General features: G+C 40.8%; 1 protein-coding gene across 1 annotated transcript in view; it reads right to left on the bottom strand.

The window, feature by feature from the left end:
• Positions 1-14,738, bottom strand: part of PIP4K2A (phosphatidylinositol-5-phosphate 4-kinase type 2 alpha) — a 151,090-nt gene that overhangs the window by 27,863 nt on the left and 108,489 nt on the right. The window contains exons 5-6 of the mRNA XM_081055452.1: positions 6,106-6,252; positions 2,243-2,281 (exon numbers count right to left, since the gene is read on the bottom strand). Of these exons, the coding sequence (XP_080911578.1) occupies positions 2,243-2,281; positions 6,106-6,252 (186 nt within the window). The remainder of the gene's footprint in view (positions 1-2,242; positions 2,282-6,105; positions 6,253-14,738) is intronic.

Below are 14,738 nucleotides of genomic sequence, written 5' to 3'. Positions count from 1 at the left end.
GCTCATAAGGTGGTTGTAAGGATTACATGACCAAATCCATGTAAAATTTCAAACAGTGTCTGGCATATAGTATGCACTCAACAGATGTCAGCTGTTAGTTCTTTGGCACCTGGAAGAAATGTATAGCAATAATGAAGTCGACAGTCCACTCTTTTTACTTCTTTGGCCAAAGGTGCAGCCTTCCGGGTGACTTACATGGAGGTTAGAAGTGTGAAAATATATTCACGAGTGTACAGTAAAAATACAAATGGTCAAAGAAGGATCCAGCATTTCATTTTGTCTTCCTCACTTCTTAATCCTCTGCTATCTGCTTCTGCTCTACCCACCCATTATCACTGACAAGGTCGCCAGTAACTTCCCTGTTGATAAGTCCAATAAATAGCATTCATTTCTCATGCTACCTGACCTTGCAGAAGCATCTGGTACAGGGAAAGTTCTCTTCCTCTGGTTTCCGCGCACTATCAGAGGGTAAGTTTGTGAGAGTAGGGACATTATTCACTGAGGCACTTCTCAGAATGCCTGGGGAATGCTTGCTCATAATAGATGCTCAATGAGCATCAGACAAATGATTCAGACTTTCCTGGGTCACCTCCTGTGTCTTTGGCTGATCTTGTGCAAGACTCTTCCTTTATCCATCATCGTCCGTAGATGCTGTGCTCTTCTGGGCTGGCTTCAGACATACTTCTCTTTCTGCTCCATACATTCATCCTGGGTGACCTCATCTACTTCCCTGTCTTTGCTGATCATCTTTCCCATGAGGTTTCCCAGCCCCTTTGTCCAGCTGAAACCCTCTCTGCAGCCCCTCATGCCTATTGGACATCTCTGTTCTGATGCCCCTCCCACTCTGCTCCCTTTCTCAGCAAGAGGAACCAACACCTACCCAACTGTGCAAACCAGATACTTGGGGGTCGTGCTTAACCCCGACCCCCCTTGACACCTGCTCCCTGGCACCATTCACCTCTCACATTCAATCTCCGAGTTCTGTGGATTCTTCTTCCTAAATCTCTCTGTAATCTATCTTCTTCCACTCTCCCAGCTCAGGCCGCCATCTCATCTGCGTCATATCCATAACACCTCCAACTGGTCCTACTTACTGGCCCTCTCTCACCCTTTAGCTAGAGCACCAAGCGAGTCCCGCTGTGCTCACGTACTTGCTGCTCTTTCTCGCCTTCTCCCCTGGCTAATTCCTACTTATCCTTCAGGCTTCCAAACATTACCTCCTGCAGGAAGCCTTTTCCTAGCCCCACCAAGCTGGAGTCAGGTGCTCTTCCTACATGGTTCCTATCCAAGTATCACACGGCACTGTCATTTCTAATCAATGTCTGTATTTCCTGCTAGGTGTGTCTGTGTGGTTCACTATTTTCTTCCCAGAAGCTAGGATAGTGACCATGAAGACATTTATAAACACTTCTGAATGAATAAGTAGATTTTCAAATCCATAAAATTTAAAGTAAAACGGAATATCATTTTAAAAGAATTCAATTTCAAAAGCAAAAACCTTGAGCCCAGCTTTTCAATAATTTGGCAAAAATAAAGAGTTCTAAGGCGATGAAGAGGAATAATAACTTGAATATAGAGGTGCCTTTCACATAAATCAGTATCAATTTTGGTCAGTTTTGGTTTACATACAGAAAGTTACTTCCCAAATTCTTAAGCGAACTGATTCAAGTTGAAACTATCTATAATCTTGCATAATAAACTACATGTAGTTCAAATATGGCCTACTCCCCAGTGACTCAGGAAAAGATAAAAAGATATAGTTTCCTCATCCCTAATTCTTTAAACAAAAAATACTGTTGTCATATCTTAACAGTTTATCCTTGGAAAAGGGCTTGAAGCTCATTCAAGCCAACATTTTACAGGGCAGAAAACTGGGGCTCAGAGAGGTCATGGCCAGCGAGTGAGTGGTAAAGTATAGGCTTGGGAGTCTGTTGCTGAGCTGTACCTGCCAGCCTCGATCATAAGTTACTGAGTTTTCAAGACCATGTTGCATGTGAAAAGTTTCTTCCAACCACACATAAAACTAATAACTACTTCATTATTCAGCCAAGTGCTATGGGACAGTCGATCTGAGGAGAGAAGACAAGGGGAGCACTCGGGTTCGATAACGGGCTTCTCTCTGGGGCAGAGAGGGGAATACAGACAGATTCCCAGTGATGGAAGTCAGAAAGAAAGAAGGAAACAAGGGGTACTGTTTGAGCATGGCCAAGGACCATGGTGAGGAATATGTCAGAGTACTTACCTTTTCTTTGTCACTAGCTTCTCTAGCCACTGTAGAGCCCTGAAACACAAAGAAACAATTGAAACTTGCACACGAGAGACACTGGGTATCATGTTTAAGATATGCAAATGTTCCAGGGCAGAGCACAGCAGTAGATGAGCACCAACTCTGCTTTGAGCCTCGTCCTGAGTGAGCTGTGTCTCTTCTCTGAGCACTACTCTCTGCCCAGTGTGCTGCTCCCTCCATCGGTATTCCTGTCCACTCCGCGCCAACTCTTTCCCTTCATGCCACCTGTGCTGCCTTTCCCCTGGGTCTTGTTCTCATGCTTAAGCCAGAAAACCTGACCACCACTGGAATGGTTACTTCCTAAACACTTAATCGAAACCACGCTCTCCTTGCATCACTTGCCAAAAATGGTTGGTGCCATGATCCAAGGTGAAGCGGGCCATTAGCTGGCCACAGTGGCCACTGGTGCATTAAATGCCTCTTGTCCCACATTGTGTCTTCCAGGGTGGCCATGTCCTCGCCCTCTGACTGCCTCGCTCCCGTTTTAGAGTTACCGATGTAGATGTTCTCCTCACTCGCTGTGAGTAAGACCCCTGTGGGTACTTGCTGTGCCCCTTCACCATGGAGATCCCTTCAAACACACACATTTACTTGCACCACATCTGGGCCAGGCCCTAGGCTGAGCACAGAGGTGTAAAGTGGAAGAAGACACAGTTCTTGATCTCAGCAATTTCTCTGCTACTGCTCTGGTTTTCACAACTATGTCTCAGGGCTGTGGGGTTGCCAAGACTTCATATGATGACAGGGCGGCTTTGGGGTAGAGTTCAAACAGAGGTATTTTCCTTTGTTTGTGGAAGATTTTAAAGCAAAAGAAAAGTTGGGAAGCAAATGGCCAGTGCATTCCTAACCATGTCAATTCAGCAAGGACTATTTATTTTTTGTGCTGCGTAGTGACCACCGCGGGGTTTCACACAACACTGCTGGGCGGTCTCTAGATAAATGGCTGGAGGAGGTCACTCACTGATTTACTGCTCTCCCTTCGCCTCCAGCACCAGGCACCCAAACTATGAAGGGGTCAACGGAATGATTCGTTTACCTGACCACTTCTTAAATAGACATTTATTGCCCTGTAATACTTGCAATAGGCAATTATTAAGAGAACGTATATGTAACTTGGGTTACGTTAAAGTATGTTCTAGATTGGCCATTCTTAAGTAAAAAGCTTTACTCTCTGACCATCTTTTATTCAAGAGGCTCAGGTACAGATTAGGATATGTGTGACCTGTAATTCACACACGAGGAGACTCAGACTAAGGGGACGCCTGTATTGGGGAAGGGAACCAACCCCAGGCTGGAGTCTCAGTAGTCCCAGGTCTGGTGGATCTGAGAGGCCATAGCAGTGCAAAGCCTTCGTGAGAAAGATAGTGCCAGAGAGCCCTGTCGGGTGGCTGGGATTCCAGGCAATAAAACACTAATGACATGGAGGCAAGATAGACAAAGACTGTATCTGGGAAGCTTATACAGTTTATCTGCACTCCAGAAGTTAGGAGATAAGCCAGACCATTTTCTCTCCCTTAGACTAGCATGTCTCAAAGTGTGGTTCAGTATTCTGGGGTCCCAAGACCCTTTCAGGGGTCTGCAAAATCAAAACTATCTTTATAATAATACTGAGACATTATTTGCCTTCTCACTGTCTTGTTATTGCATGGGTATTGCAAAAACAATGGTGGGTACAACTGCTGGTAGCATAGAACAAATCCAGCAGTGGCACCAAATGATGCGCGTAGTTTGTCATAATATATCTATATCTGTCTGTCTGTCTGTCTATCTAGCTACCATTTATCTCTATATGTCTATATATGAACATACAAATTTGCTTGATGAAGCAATGAAATTATTTTTTTTATTAAATCTTGACCCTGGAGTACCCATCTTTTCAATATTCTGTGCAGGAAGTATGCATAAAGCTCTTCTGTTTATAAAAAATGAAAGGACTAAGAACAGTCATTTTTGTGATGGTTTGAGTTATAAGCTGAACCAGCCGCTTTTTTCATGAAATAACATTTTTACTTGAAAAAACAACTGACAATCTATGTTTATGTAGATCTAGGCATTTGTCATATATTTGCTCAAAGATGAACAAGGCTGTTGGACTCGGCTATGTGCAGGGGGCTATGTGACGTCATGTCACAGAAACCCACTAATAGGACTTGTTGCCAGTGATAAAATTGGAGATTTTATGGAAAATTAGAATTTTTAATAACTTGTATCCACCACCCTGAGTTTGAGAGATCCTCAATAGTTAAAGACTTTTCTGATGAGACTGGTGGTGATATTAATATGACTTCTTGATATTTATAGTAAAATGTGTCAATATTTGGAAGAACACGTAACTCAGTGAATCCATTCATTCCAAGTGACCAAAGCATGGTGCATTCAGACCAACGCATGCAAACAGACCAATGGATTTTAATGAAAAGAGTATAAAGGTTCACTGAGGGGATTTCAGATTCCATATTCCCCATGAGCTTTGAAAAATTACCATTTGTCAAGAATTTGGTAGAATATGAAACAAGAATATCCACAAGTTTCTGAAAAAGTTATAAAAACGCCCACTCCCCTTTTCCAGCTCTGTATTTGGCTAAGTCTTGATTTTCTTCATATACTACACTCAAATAACATTGCAACAGAGTGACAGCAACACCAGACAGGACATTCCAACTGTCTTATATTAAGATAGACATTAAAGAAATTTGCAAAAATGTAAAACAATGCCACCTGTCTCACTAATTGTTTTGATTTGAAACATACCATTATTTTTCATAAAAATATGCTAACCTGTAATGGTTTTATTATTTTAAATCAAATATTCTAACACTTCTCATATTAATTCCTAACACTACAAATATCAGTACTCATAACCTCCATAAGCAAGAGCTTTTCTCTTTTACGAGTGTGAAAGAGTCTGAAATCAAAATATTTGAGACCCACTGATGAAGACCAAAGCTTGGCAAATTTGTTCTGAAAAGCAACAGAGGGTAAATGTTTTAGGCTTTGTGGCTCAAAATGGTCTTGGTGGTAACTATTCAACTCTGTACAGCAACCAAAATGTACAGTGATGTAGAAACAATGGGTATGGCAGTATTCCAATCAAACTTTATTGACAAAAATGGCCAACCTGGATTCGCCATGTAGGCAGGTCAGAGTTTGTCAACTCCTAACCGGGATGTTCTCCCTCTAGGTCAGGGATCCTAGAATTCAGATCACTATACCCCACCCAGAAATTCCAGTGGTCCACCTTTCCACAGTCTTTGAAACAGCCTGCCTCAGGGTCTGTTCCCTCTGCCAGAAATGTTTTCCTTCAGCTCATTTCCTCACCTCCTTTACGTCTGCGCCACTGTCATCTATCTTCTCAGTGAAACCTCCCCTGACACCCATTAAAACTGCATCCCTTCCCCAGCTTTACTTCTATCCATAGCACTGATCACTTCCCAAATCCTATATGATCTACTTACTACTTTCACTTACTGTCTGTCTTTCACTTACTGTCTGTCCACCAGAAAGTCAGTTCCTTGAAATCAGGTTTGGTCTGTTTAGTTCATCGCACTGTTCTCAGCATCTAAAACAGTGCCTGGCATGGAGTTGGTGTTCAAGAACAATTTGTTGAATAAATTAGACACGATGTCTCTAATGCATACAAGCATCTTCTGGTAAAGCCAGCGAATGATCCTTGGTTAACACAAGGAGTGCACTGCTAGTTGCCTGGTGGCTTTGAGCTCTGAGCACCTCGTAAGTGTTCAGCATGTTCAATTACAACACTTACAATGAGGATGAGTAAGCTTAATTACTTCAGAAAAAATTAACAAAATCAATCTCACCTTTAAGTCGTATTTCCTATATACAGATAAACGGTGGCTGAACACATTTCTTGTAACAATCACATATATTTCAACTCCATCAACATTAAGGCGGTACATGCCCAAGAACTGGGGAAGAAGGGTGATCCCATGACATTCCACTATATACTGCACAGGAGAGAAACAGGAAAAAAATGATCACATTAGAAGGTATCTGTTCTGATATACAATATAACAGTTCTGCCTATGGCATTTACACAGAGTGAAACCCTCCAACCATTAAGGTGCGATTTACAGAAAATGACCACATTTGTACTGCTTAACACAGGATCTGTGTTTATCATGTACACACAAATAAGAAAATTCAACTTTATCTCCAAAGATATATTTTTGCCCTACATTCCACACTAATTGGTAAAGTCAAAACTTGGATATGAATAACAGTGTAAGGAGAGAGGACCAGTTATTGATCCTTTCAATTGAAATTAAAGTGAAATTACACTCCACCTGGGGCCTCCATCTTCCTCCTCAGAAGATGTAATGATGATTTTATGAGGTTGACAAAGAGTCACTCAGCCACTAAGATCAGCTCCTTTCGTACTGACAGTCACAGAGCATCATGGAACAGAGTGGATACTAACCATTATCTACGTTGATGAATATGTTAAAGAAACTTTCTGAAGTTGAGATTAAACAAATTGTGAAGACAGCTCAATGTTAGAAGCTGGAAGGGGTGGGCCCTAGTCCTAGTTTTTCTGTTTCTCACTGAGACTCGACTGTCTGGAGCTAAGGTGCCCATCAGAGCAGCAGTGTGAAGGGTAGGCTCCACGCCACCATGGAGAGCACACTCCTGCTCTCCACACACACGGAGCTTCTCTGGCTCCATGTTGGACTTCATCAGGACCATAGGTCGAGTCCCAGCTTGGACACCATTTCCAAGTAGAGTTGCAAAAACACAACAGTTCTGAAGTCTTTCATGACCATACTCTAAAAGACCACAAGATGGAGACACTTCTCCTTGAAAGCCAATCTTTATAAACTGGGTCCCTCTGTACTTCCCAAAGAAAAGTTAGCTTTTCTTTTCTTTAAAACGAGGGGGAAAGCAGATTTCTAAACAGCTTTTTTATGTCCATGTGTTGAAATCTCCAGGATAATCAACAGCATGAATGGTATAATTCCAAAGTTGTAAAAATTGTGCTCATTGTGCATATTTACAGAGAGATGCCTTGGAAAAATGGTCACCAAATGTTAACGGTGGAATTTTCAGTTACATTGCTTTCTTCCTTTTAAAAATTATCCTACTGCTTCACTTTTTCTGTTTTACAATGAGTGTTTTATAAAAATAAGAAAATTTGCCCTTTCAAACTTTTTAGTGGCAAACCCCATCAATGATCAAATCTGATAATATTTAATTATCTTAAGTGGTTTTTTTTTTTTTAAACCTTTAGTTTTTATCATGAAAGAAAGAATGAACAGAATCAGTATGAGTTTGAGTTTTGCTACCCAAAGGTTTGGCATATTTTAAAGATGCTCTGTGTGCCCCCTCTCCCTTTAGTTTACTAATCATAATTGAGCTACATATTTTAATTTGATATATTTTTCTGAGTTTTATCTCAATTTGTTCTTAATTTGAAGTCAGATCAGCAGAACATTTTCTATTTCTCTCCCTTCAAAAAATAGAAAATTAACTTGAGTTTTGCTAATATAAACCAGGTGATAAATAGCCCTGGGTTGAAGGGAAAATGTCTCCCAAAGAACTGAAACGGGTTGTTGTCCCTCGCCTGTGAAGAAAGATAGTTGGATGGGCCTTAAAACTGTGGAGACTATAGGAGTGTACTTTGTGTAATAAGCACAGTAGAAAGAAGGGAGGTTTGTGAGCCACAGAGACGCGCATTTGTGTCCTGGTGCCTCCATTTACCACTGTGGGATCTGGGGCAAATTATGAAATTACTCATCGTTTTAGTTTATTTTCTGGAAAGTGAGCACCCTAATTCTAACTCGAAGGTTATTGTGAGCTTTACACATAACAGTGTGTCCACATACTCCACACAAGGCTTGTGTTCTCTACTGTACTCTTCCACCTACTACAGGTGACAAAGATCATAATTATTTTCCCTCACAACTCTGATAAGAAACGTTATGTTACACCCATCTGCTGCTTTATGCTCCAAACTGACTCACAGACAGGTACTGGCATCTACTCTGAGGGAGGCCTGGAGTAGGTATTTTGGGGGGCTCCTGGGGGGCACACGGCAGTTTCAGCTTGGCGGCTCAACCCCCCTTTGTGCTGTTCTGCTCAGATTACTCTCATCATGGCCTGTCTTTTAAAAGTCCTGCCAGTAGACGGTGTCTCTGATCACAATGTCTGTGCAGAGCTACAGAACGCCATGGAACAGAGTGGGTACTAACCATTAATTCAAGTTGATGAGTATGTTAAAGAAACCTCTGAATGCTATACAGGAAGTCATTGACAAGTCTTTGTTTTTTTCAGAGGAAAACACATATAGATTACATTCTACAACTCCTCTATCTTTAAGATTAGATAAATTATTACATATAAAAAATGGATCAAATGTGATCTCTTCATCAAGGCTCACCTCTGAGGCTCTTTGATGAACAGCTTGAAAAAATAAATTTAATAAACTTAAAGGTTTTGAGTATGTAAATATGTCCAAAATTGTAAACCATATTAAAAGCTATCATATTAGATTCCAGTACTGCCAAGCAGCAGTTGGTGGCAAAGTTTTAGAGAGCATTTATGGGTGAAAACTTTGCAGAAGAGGAAATTCTACCCGTTAAGTGACTTTCTGGGTGGGGGCACTGGGAAAAGAACACACTGTTTCATTTTACTGGAACATTTCACTGGGTCTATGAAGACCGGGGTTGGGGGACCACTGTACTCTAGAACTATATGTCTCTATATCCACATGTTGACACGTGGAAGCCTGAATGTTAGTCCTCTCAGAATCTTCAAAAATTGCCCAGGAAATGCTGTGCACAAATTCTAACCCGATTGGACACATCTATAAGGATTCCTACACGCACAGTCGGCTACAGGTAATCCTATGACCAAGGAGAACATTTATAAATTCATGGCCACAGCTTTCACTGGCCTCTCCCCATGACTCAGGCACATCATGATTCCAGGAGCCCTCTAGGTCCAGTTTCACATTCACTAGCTGTGTGACCTTGAGTGAATTATTCAACCTCTGTGTGTCTCTGCATTTGGAGAAGAGGGGTAATGAAACAACTTGGTGCCTAGGGTTTTTGCAAAGAATGTGAAGAGCAGGGAAATGAGACTGGGGTGAAGGACAATGACTCAAGCAGGGTCAAGATGAAACCAAGACCCTGGGGCAAGGGGTGGAAAAGAAAGGAAGGAAGGGCTGAGGGAGGAAGATGTCCCAGAGCACCTGATATGTTCCTAAAATGTTCTCTGAGAAATGGATTCTACTTTCAATGCATGATGGAAGTCCCAATTTCAAGGAATCTCATAAAACAAAGACTTTCCAAACATGAATAATGTTGCATATATGTGTGCTTGTGTGTGTGCATGTATTTGTTTATAAAGTGAGGTAAACTTTTTGTAAATTAAAAAAAAAACACTGAAAATTATATTTCTTTCTTGTTGCTTTTAGGATCAGAACTCTGAGCCCTTTCACTTCAAGAACTTAAACAGTGTTAACAAATTAACAAAATAACTTGTAAGTAAATTCTTCGCAGATGATAAGAAAAACGGGGTGTTGGGGGCACTACAATATAATGTCTTTCTTTAATAAACAATTGCTTTGCACAAGCAACCTTTTTTTTGAATAGTTAAAAGCATCCTTGGAATCTGTGACTTTCTTTATAACACCGTTGATTCGATCACAAGACAATCTAAGGTCTCTTTGCTTTCTCCCTTCTACATGCTCCACTTCCAGATTACAAGAATGGAGAGACAGTGATTTAATCCTGAGGGTCCCTCTTTAAAAAAGGTATAAATATTTCTTTCACTTTCAACCGCTGTCTTGACGTGGCTACAAGGCAGTTCCGGCAAGGGACATAAGCAATACCTAGCTGTGGTATTAATGTCTCAGTTTACAGACACCACAGGTGCAATGCTTGAGTGCGGCCTGGTAGACTCCTTTCTAGAAGTCTGCAGACTTCTGTCCTCTGCTACTCTGAGGTCCTGAGCAAGATATAAGAAAAAGGGGGTCCACAAGTGGGCCAGACGACACTGGTCATCTGTGTGCGGCTCAGAAATTAAGAGCACACGTCAGGCAAGAGAGATGGTTCTTTTGCGAGAGCACAGGCTGAGTGTACACAATCCTGAAGAGTGTTCCTTTCTGTGACCCCTCAGATATGCCATTTTCTCTGAGGTTTTCCTCTCGGTGGTAGAGTGCCAGTCATTATTCCCACCTGTCTGGGCTCTCTAGGTCACCTGCAGCCACATTCTTCTCACACACCAGAAAACTTGGTCTGGTACCTAGTGGCGGCTTTCAGATGCTTGCAATTCAGTGGTAACATGGAGTGTCCGTCTGAATAAGCCCTGGATATATAATCCCAAATGTTAAAAAAGTGAACTTGATAATCATCAGTTCTTACTATGCTTACTATATGGAGCTCAATCAATCACAATCATTCTTGGGGTCCATATTCTCAGAGCTAAACTCACTGATTACCTAGGTTCGCATTTTAAAATATTGTTTTTATTACTTTTCCCTTTTGCATTTTCATAGCTGGACACCTTGTGTCACCTCGTTTTGTTAGTTATCATGCAGTGGCTTCTGTTTTTTCCAAGACTGTTCTCAGAAACATATATTGGCTGGCAATGTTTTATCTGTAACCTGTGTTTCCAACACTAACAGTTTTTACTTTTTGGTGTCTTCTTTTAAAAAATAGACATGTAAATGATTCCATGGTGTCATCAAGACAGGCAAATTTAATCTCTCCATGTCTCTCCATGTCTTCCCCTGTATAACTGTGGGCTTGTTATGACTATAAATTGCTGTTATTATCATGTTTCACTCATTTTCATCTTAGAGGTTTGAAGTGACAATTTATTGTAGCATTAAATTAATATTTCAATGTACAGTCTTGTTTCAGTTAAATGTTTTTGAAAGGTTAAATGATCTATAATCCTTATTGTGACAGAGGCCATATTTACAGATGACTCGAACAATATATTTGACATGAAAGGAGAGAAGTAAGAAAGGAAAGAAGGAAGGAAGGAAGGACGGGAAAAAGAGAGGGAGGAAGTAAGGAAGGGAGGGAGGGAGGGAGGGAGGGAGGAGATCAACTTGCCTGAAATTAAGAATTACTTTGTTTTAGAATGACCAAATAAATAAATAATACAAATTTGCCCTGAACTGATTTTGGGACAATGGTGTATAAGTGTCAGTTAATGTGATTTATTTTGGTTTCATATTGGTTGGAAGTCAAAAAAGAATGTAAGGATGACAACACTTAAGCTAATATAAATACAACACTTTACTACTTTTCTTAAATGTAATAAAATCAGGCTTAAAAGGAACGAACATTCTTCTGGAGTGTTTACAAACATTCTTAGTACTAAGATAATGGGGAATATTCCTGAACTCAAACACTGATTGTTCCTAATTCCCTCTGTTACACTATAACCAACACCCATAAATAATATCATCATTGAAGAAGAAATGACTGTGTTAAAAATACTTTATTTTAAGTATAGATGGAGTTTAGTCACTGACTATAATTGAAATGCAGAATGGCTGCTCCAAGCATCACCCCGGTGGGCAGCTCTGAAAGGTCTGGCCACCGAGCTGAGGAGTGTGGTCAGAAGCTTCAGTTGGCAGCTCCTCTGGGTCTGCCTGCCTGTGAATTTGGCCCATCACGGGAGCTTCTGGGTGGAGCACTCCAGAGTGTACCATGAGGTTGGCTGTGACTTGGTTAGGCCTACATGACAGTGTGACTTCTCCCTCTGTCCAATCCTACTTCTTTGCTCTTCCTTACATAGGTTTCGATCCCTAATCAATATCTTAACCCCAAACTCTGTGTGGGCTTCTGCTTGGGCAAGTCATTCTGAGTGAGGGTCAGCAGACAGTACAGGCAAATTCAGGCCCAGGAACTGCAGAAGTTAGGGCTACCGGAAATAGATTTGAAGTTCTGCATAAAACATTTAAAGAAACAAAGGATACAATGTCAGGGATGAGCATATAACAAGAAACTACCAGGAATAAACTGGTAGATTTTTTTAAGGGGAACATCTAGAAGAAAAAATACGATTATTAAAATGAAAAATCACTGGACAGGGGGAGACAACAGATGGAAACCGTTGAAGAGAGAATTAGGACTGGGTGATGATATAGCTGAGGAATTTACCCAGAACTGGGCGGAGATATTTCGAGATGGAAAATGGGAAAGAAAAGTTGAGATGTAGAGGCCAGAATAAGAACGTCAACTATATAGCTGTTGGAAAGACACAGGGAGAGAACAGAACAGACAGGCAATATATAAAGAGAAAAAGATGATGGAATTTCCAGAAAATGGAGAAAATCTGCTGCAGGAAAATCATTCTGAGGAGTGTGCTGGGAAGCTCCCTGGAAACCTGGGGAGCAATTAGCTAGGACATTGTGAACAGAGGTGTCCAAACGCCCCCATTAGCAAGCCATGACTCCCTGTCAGCAAAGTGGAGCTTGAAGGGGCACCACCCAGGCCACAGGCACCCAGGAGATAGCAAACGCCCTCCTGACGTTTCTAAGAGGGAAGCAAGAAATGTGTCTGCAGCTTCCGATGGCAGACAGGCTCTGCTGGGAGCCTGCTTTATAGTTCTAGGTGCATGTAGACCTTAAAGCTTGAAGTGTACTTTTCCCATTTCAATTGACTTCTCCAGACAGAAGAGCAGAGAAGCCAGAGCACACTCAGAATGTTTCTCCTGTTCTAGAAAGCAGGTATGGACGTGCTATGTCCTGGGAGCTTCATCAGCATAACCTGAAAGTGTTAGACACCCAGATCTGCTGAGTCAGAATCTGCGTTTTTATAGGTGTCCTGTCTATAATCAGAGTTTGAGAAACACCCACAGAGTGTATAACTTTTTCTCTTTCAGTGCCACGCACCCAATGTTTCATTGTAATTTTTGGCTTTTATGGTGCCTGCTTTCTCAGTCTTCCTCTATTTTGGCTCATATTCAAATGATAATGCTGACATCAGTATCCTTCATGGGAGGATAAAAAGATGGACTCCATACAGCGTCCAAAAAAGTCAAGCATTCACCCTAAAATCCTTCACTGAAATTTGAGGTACTAGCTAGCTTATTTAACACAGAATTCAGACTTTTAGGCATAACTTGTAGATTTGGCTCAAGTTACTAATTGCTTCCTACGTGCAAAGGATAAGAAAGGATTTTTAGGATACTTTATCAATTTATCAATTCAGTCACTTTGACATAAAAAAACAAATAAATTTAAGCCCCGTATTTCAAAAACTTAAAAGATATCCTTAATAATTTCATAAGACATTTCTTAATCATCTGCACTGTAACTTGTTCCCTCCTGTAAAATTTCTAAAGTTTTATTGACATTGACTCTTAATTTTAAATAAAGCTGAAGCAGCATGGTACCAAAACTCCCAATGAATTCAGGTCAGCGAAAAAAAAAAAATCAATCAATTTAAGAGAAATGAGGTATTCACGTAGTTTCTCGACCACTTATTTTCTTCAGGAATGCTCTTCTGACACTGCTTGGCTAATCAGTTGATAATCACTGAGTTTATCCTAGCCTAACAGAAATATGAAGAAAAGGGTATCTAGACTCAAACATTATTTTCCTAACCATAAAAAAGAGAAAAATCAAATAAAGGAAGAGACTTATAAATGTTTGCTCTGCTTAATATAAATTTTCCATTGGTCTGAGAGAGGACACTGTCCTTTCTTAGCACAGAGCAGAAATTAGGGTAGGATTTGGCAACAGATAAAGACCAAGGCAAGATGGTGGACCTTGAGAAGAAACCTAATTCCTTATGGTTCAAATCTTCACAATTATGCCTCAGTGTCACATTCTATGAGAAACCAGGCCCCCTAGGGGACTGAAAGAGTTAATGATTTCAATACTGGGCTGTAGGCAATTGAGTAGAGAAATGGTATTTAATTGGCTTACTCAATCATTTATATAACACTTATGACATACCAGGCACTGTTCTGAGCAGGTCAAAAATATCAGTTCACCTAATTAGTACAACACTGAATAAAGGAGGTACTATTATCCAAATTTATAGACAGAGAAGCAGGTGTAAGAGGTTAAGTGACTTGCCCAAGGTCACACAGGTGGTCAGGGGTAAAACTGGGGTCTCAATGCAGCAGCCAGCTCTCCACAGTCCGTGCTCTGAACTACCTACCACACCGCATTGCTGGCAATGTTGACATCAGAAAATTAGTCCCAGGAAGAATTTATTCAAATATCTAGCCATGTTCCACATCTCCAGAGGCTGACCTTATGGTAATTTTAACCGTCTGGAATATAACTACAACTCTGGATATATTTCATTAATATAAAAAACAAAGAAAAGTAAAAAAAGAAGTTAAGGGCCATCGAGTAACCAGAGCTATCAGAAAATCCATCCAATTTGCTCTGCAAGACAGCCTCTCTCTTGGAGCCTGTCCCATCTACTGATACGCACTTTGAACAAACCTAAACTTTTCT

The sequence above is a fragment of the Rhinolophus hipposideros genome (assembly GCF_964194185.1).
Source record: "Rhinolophus hipposideros genome assembly, chromosome: 1".
Taxonomy (NCBI): domain Eukaryota; kingdom Metazoa; phylum Chordata; class Mammalia; order Chiroptera; family Rhinolophidae; genus Rhinolophus; species Rhinolophus hipposideros.
Note: the sequence above shows the minus strand (reverse complement) of the source record. Positions and strands in the feature narration are given on the sequence as shown.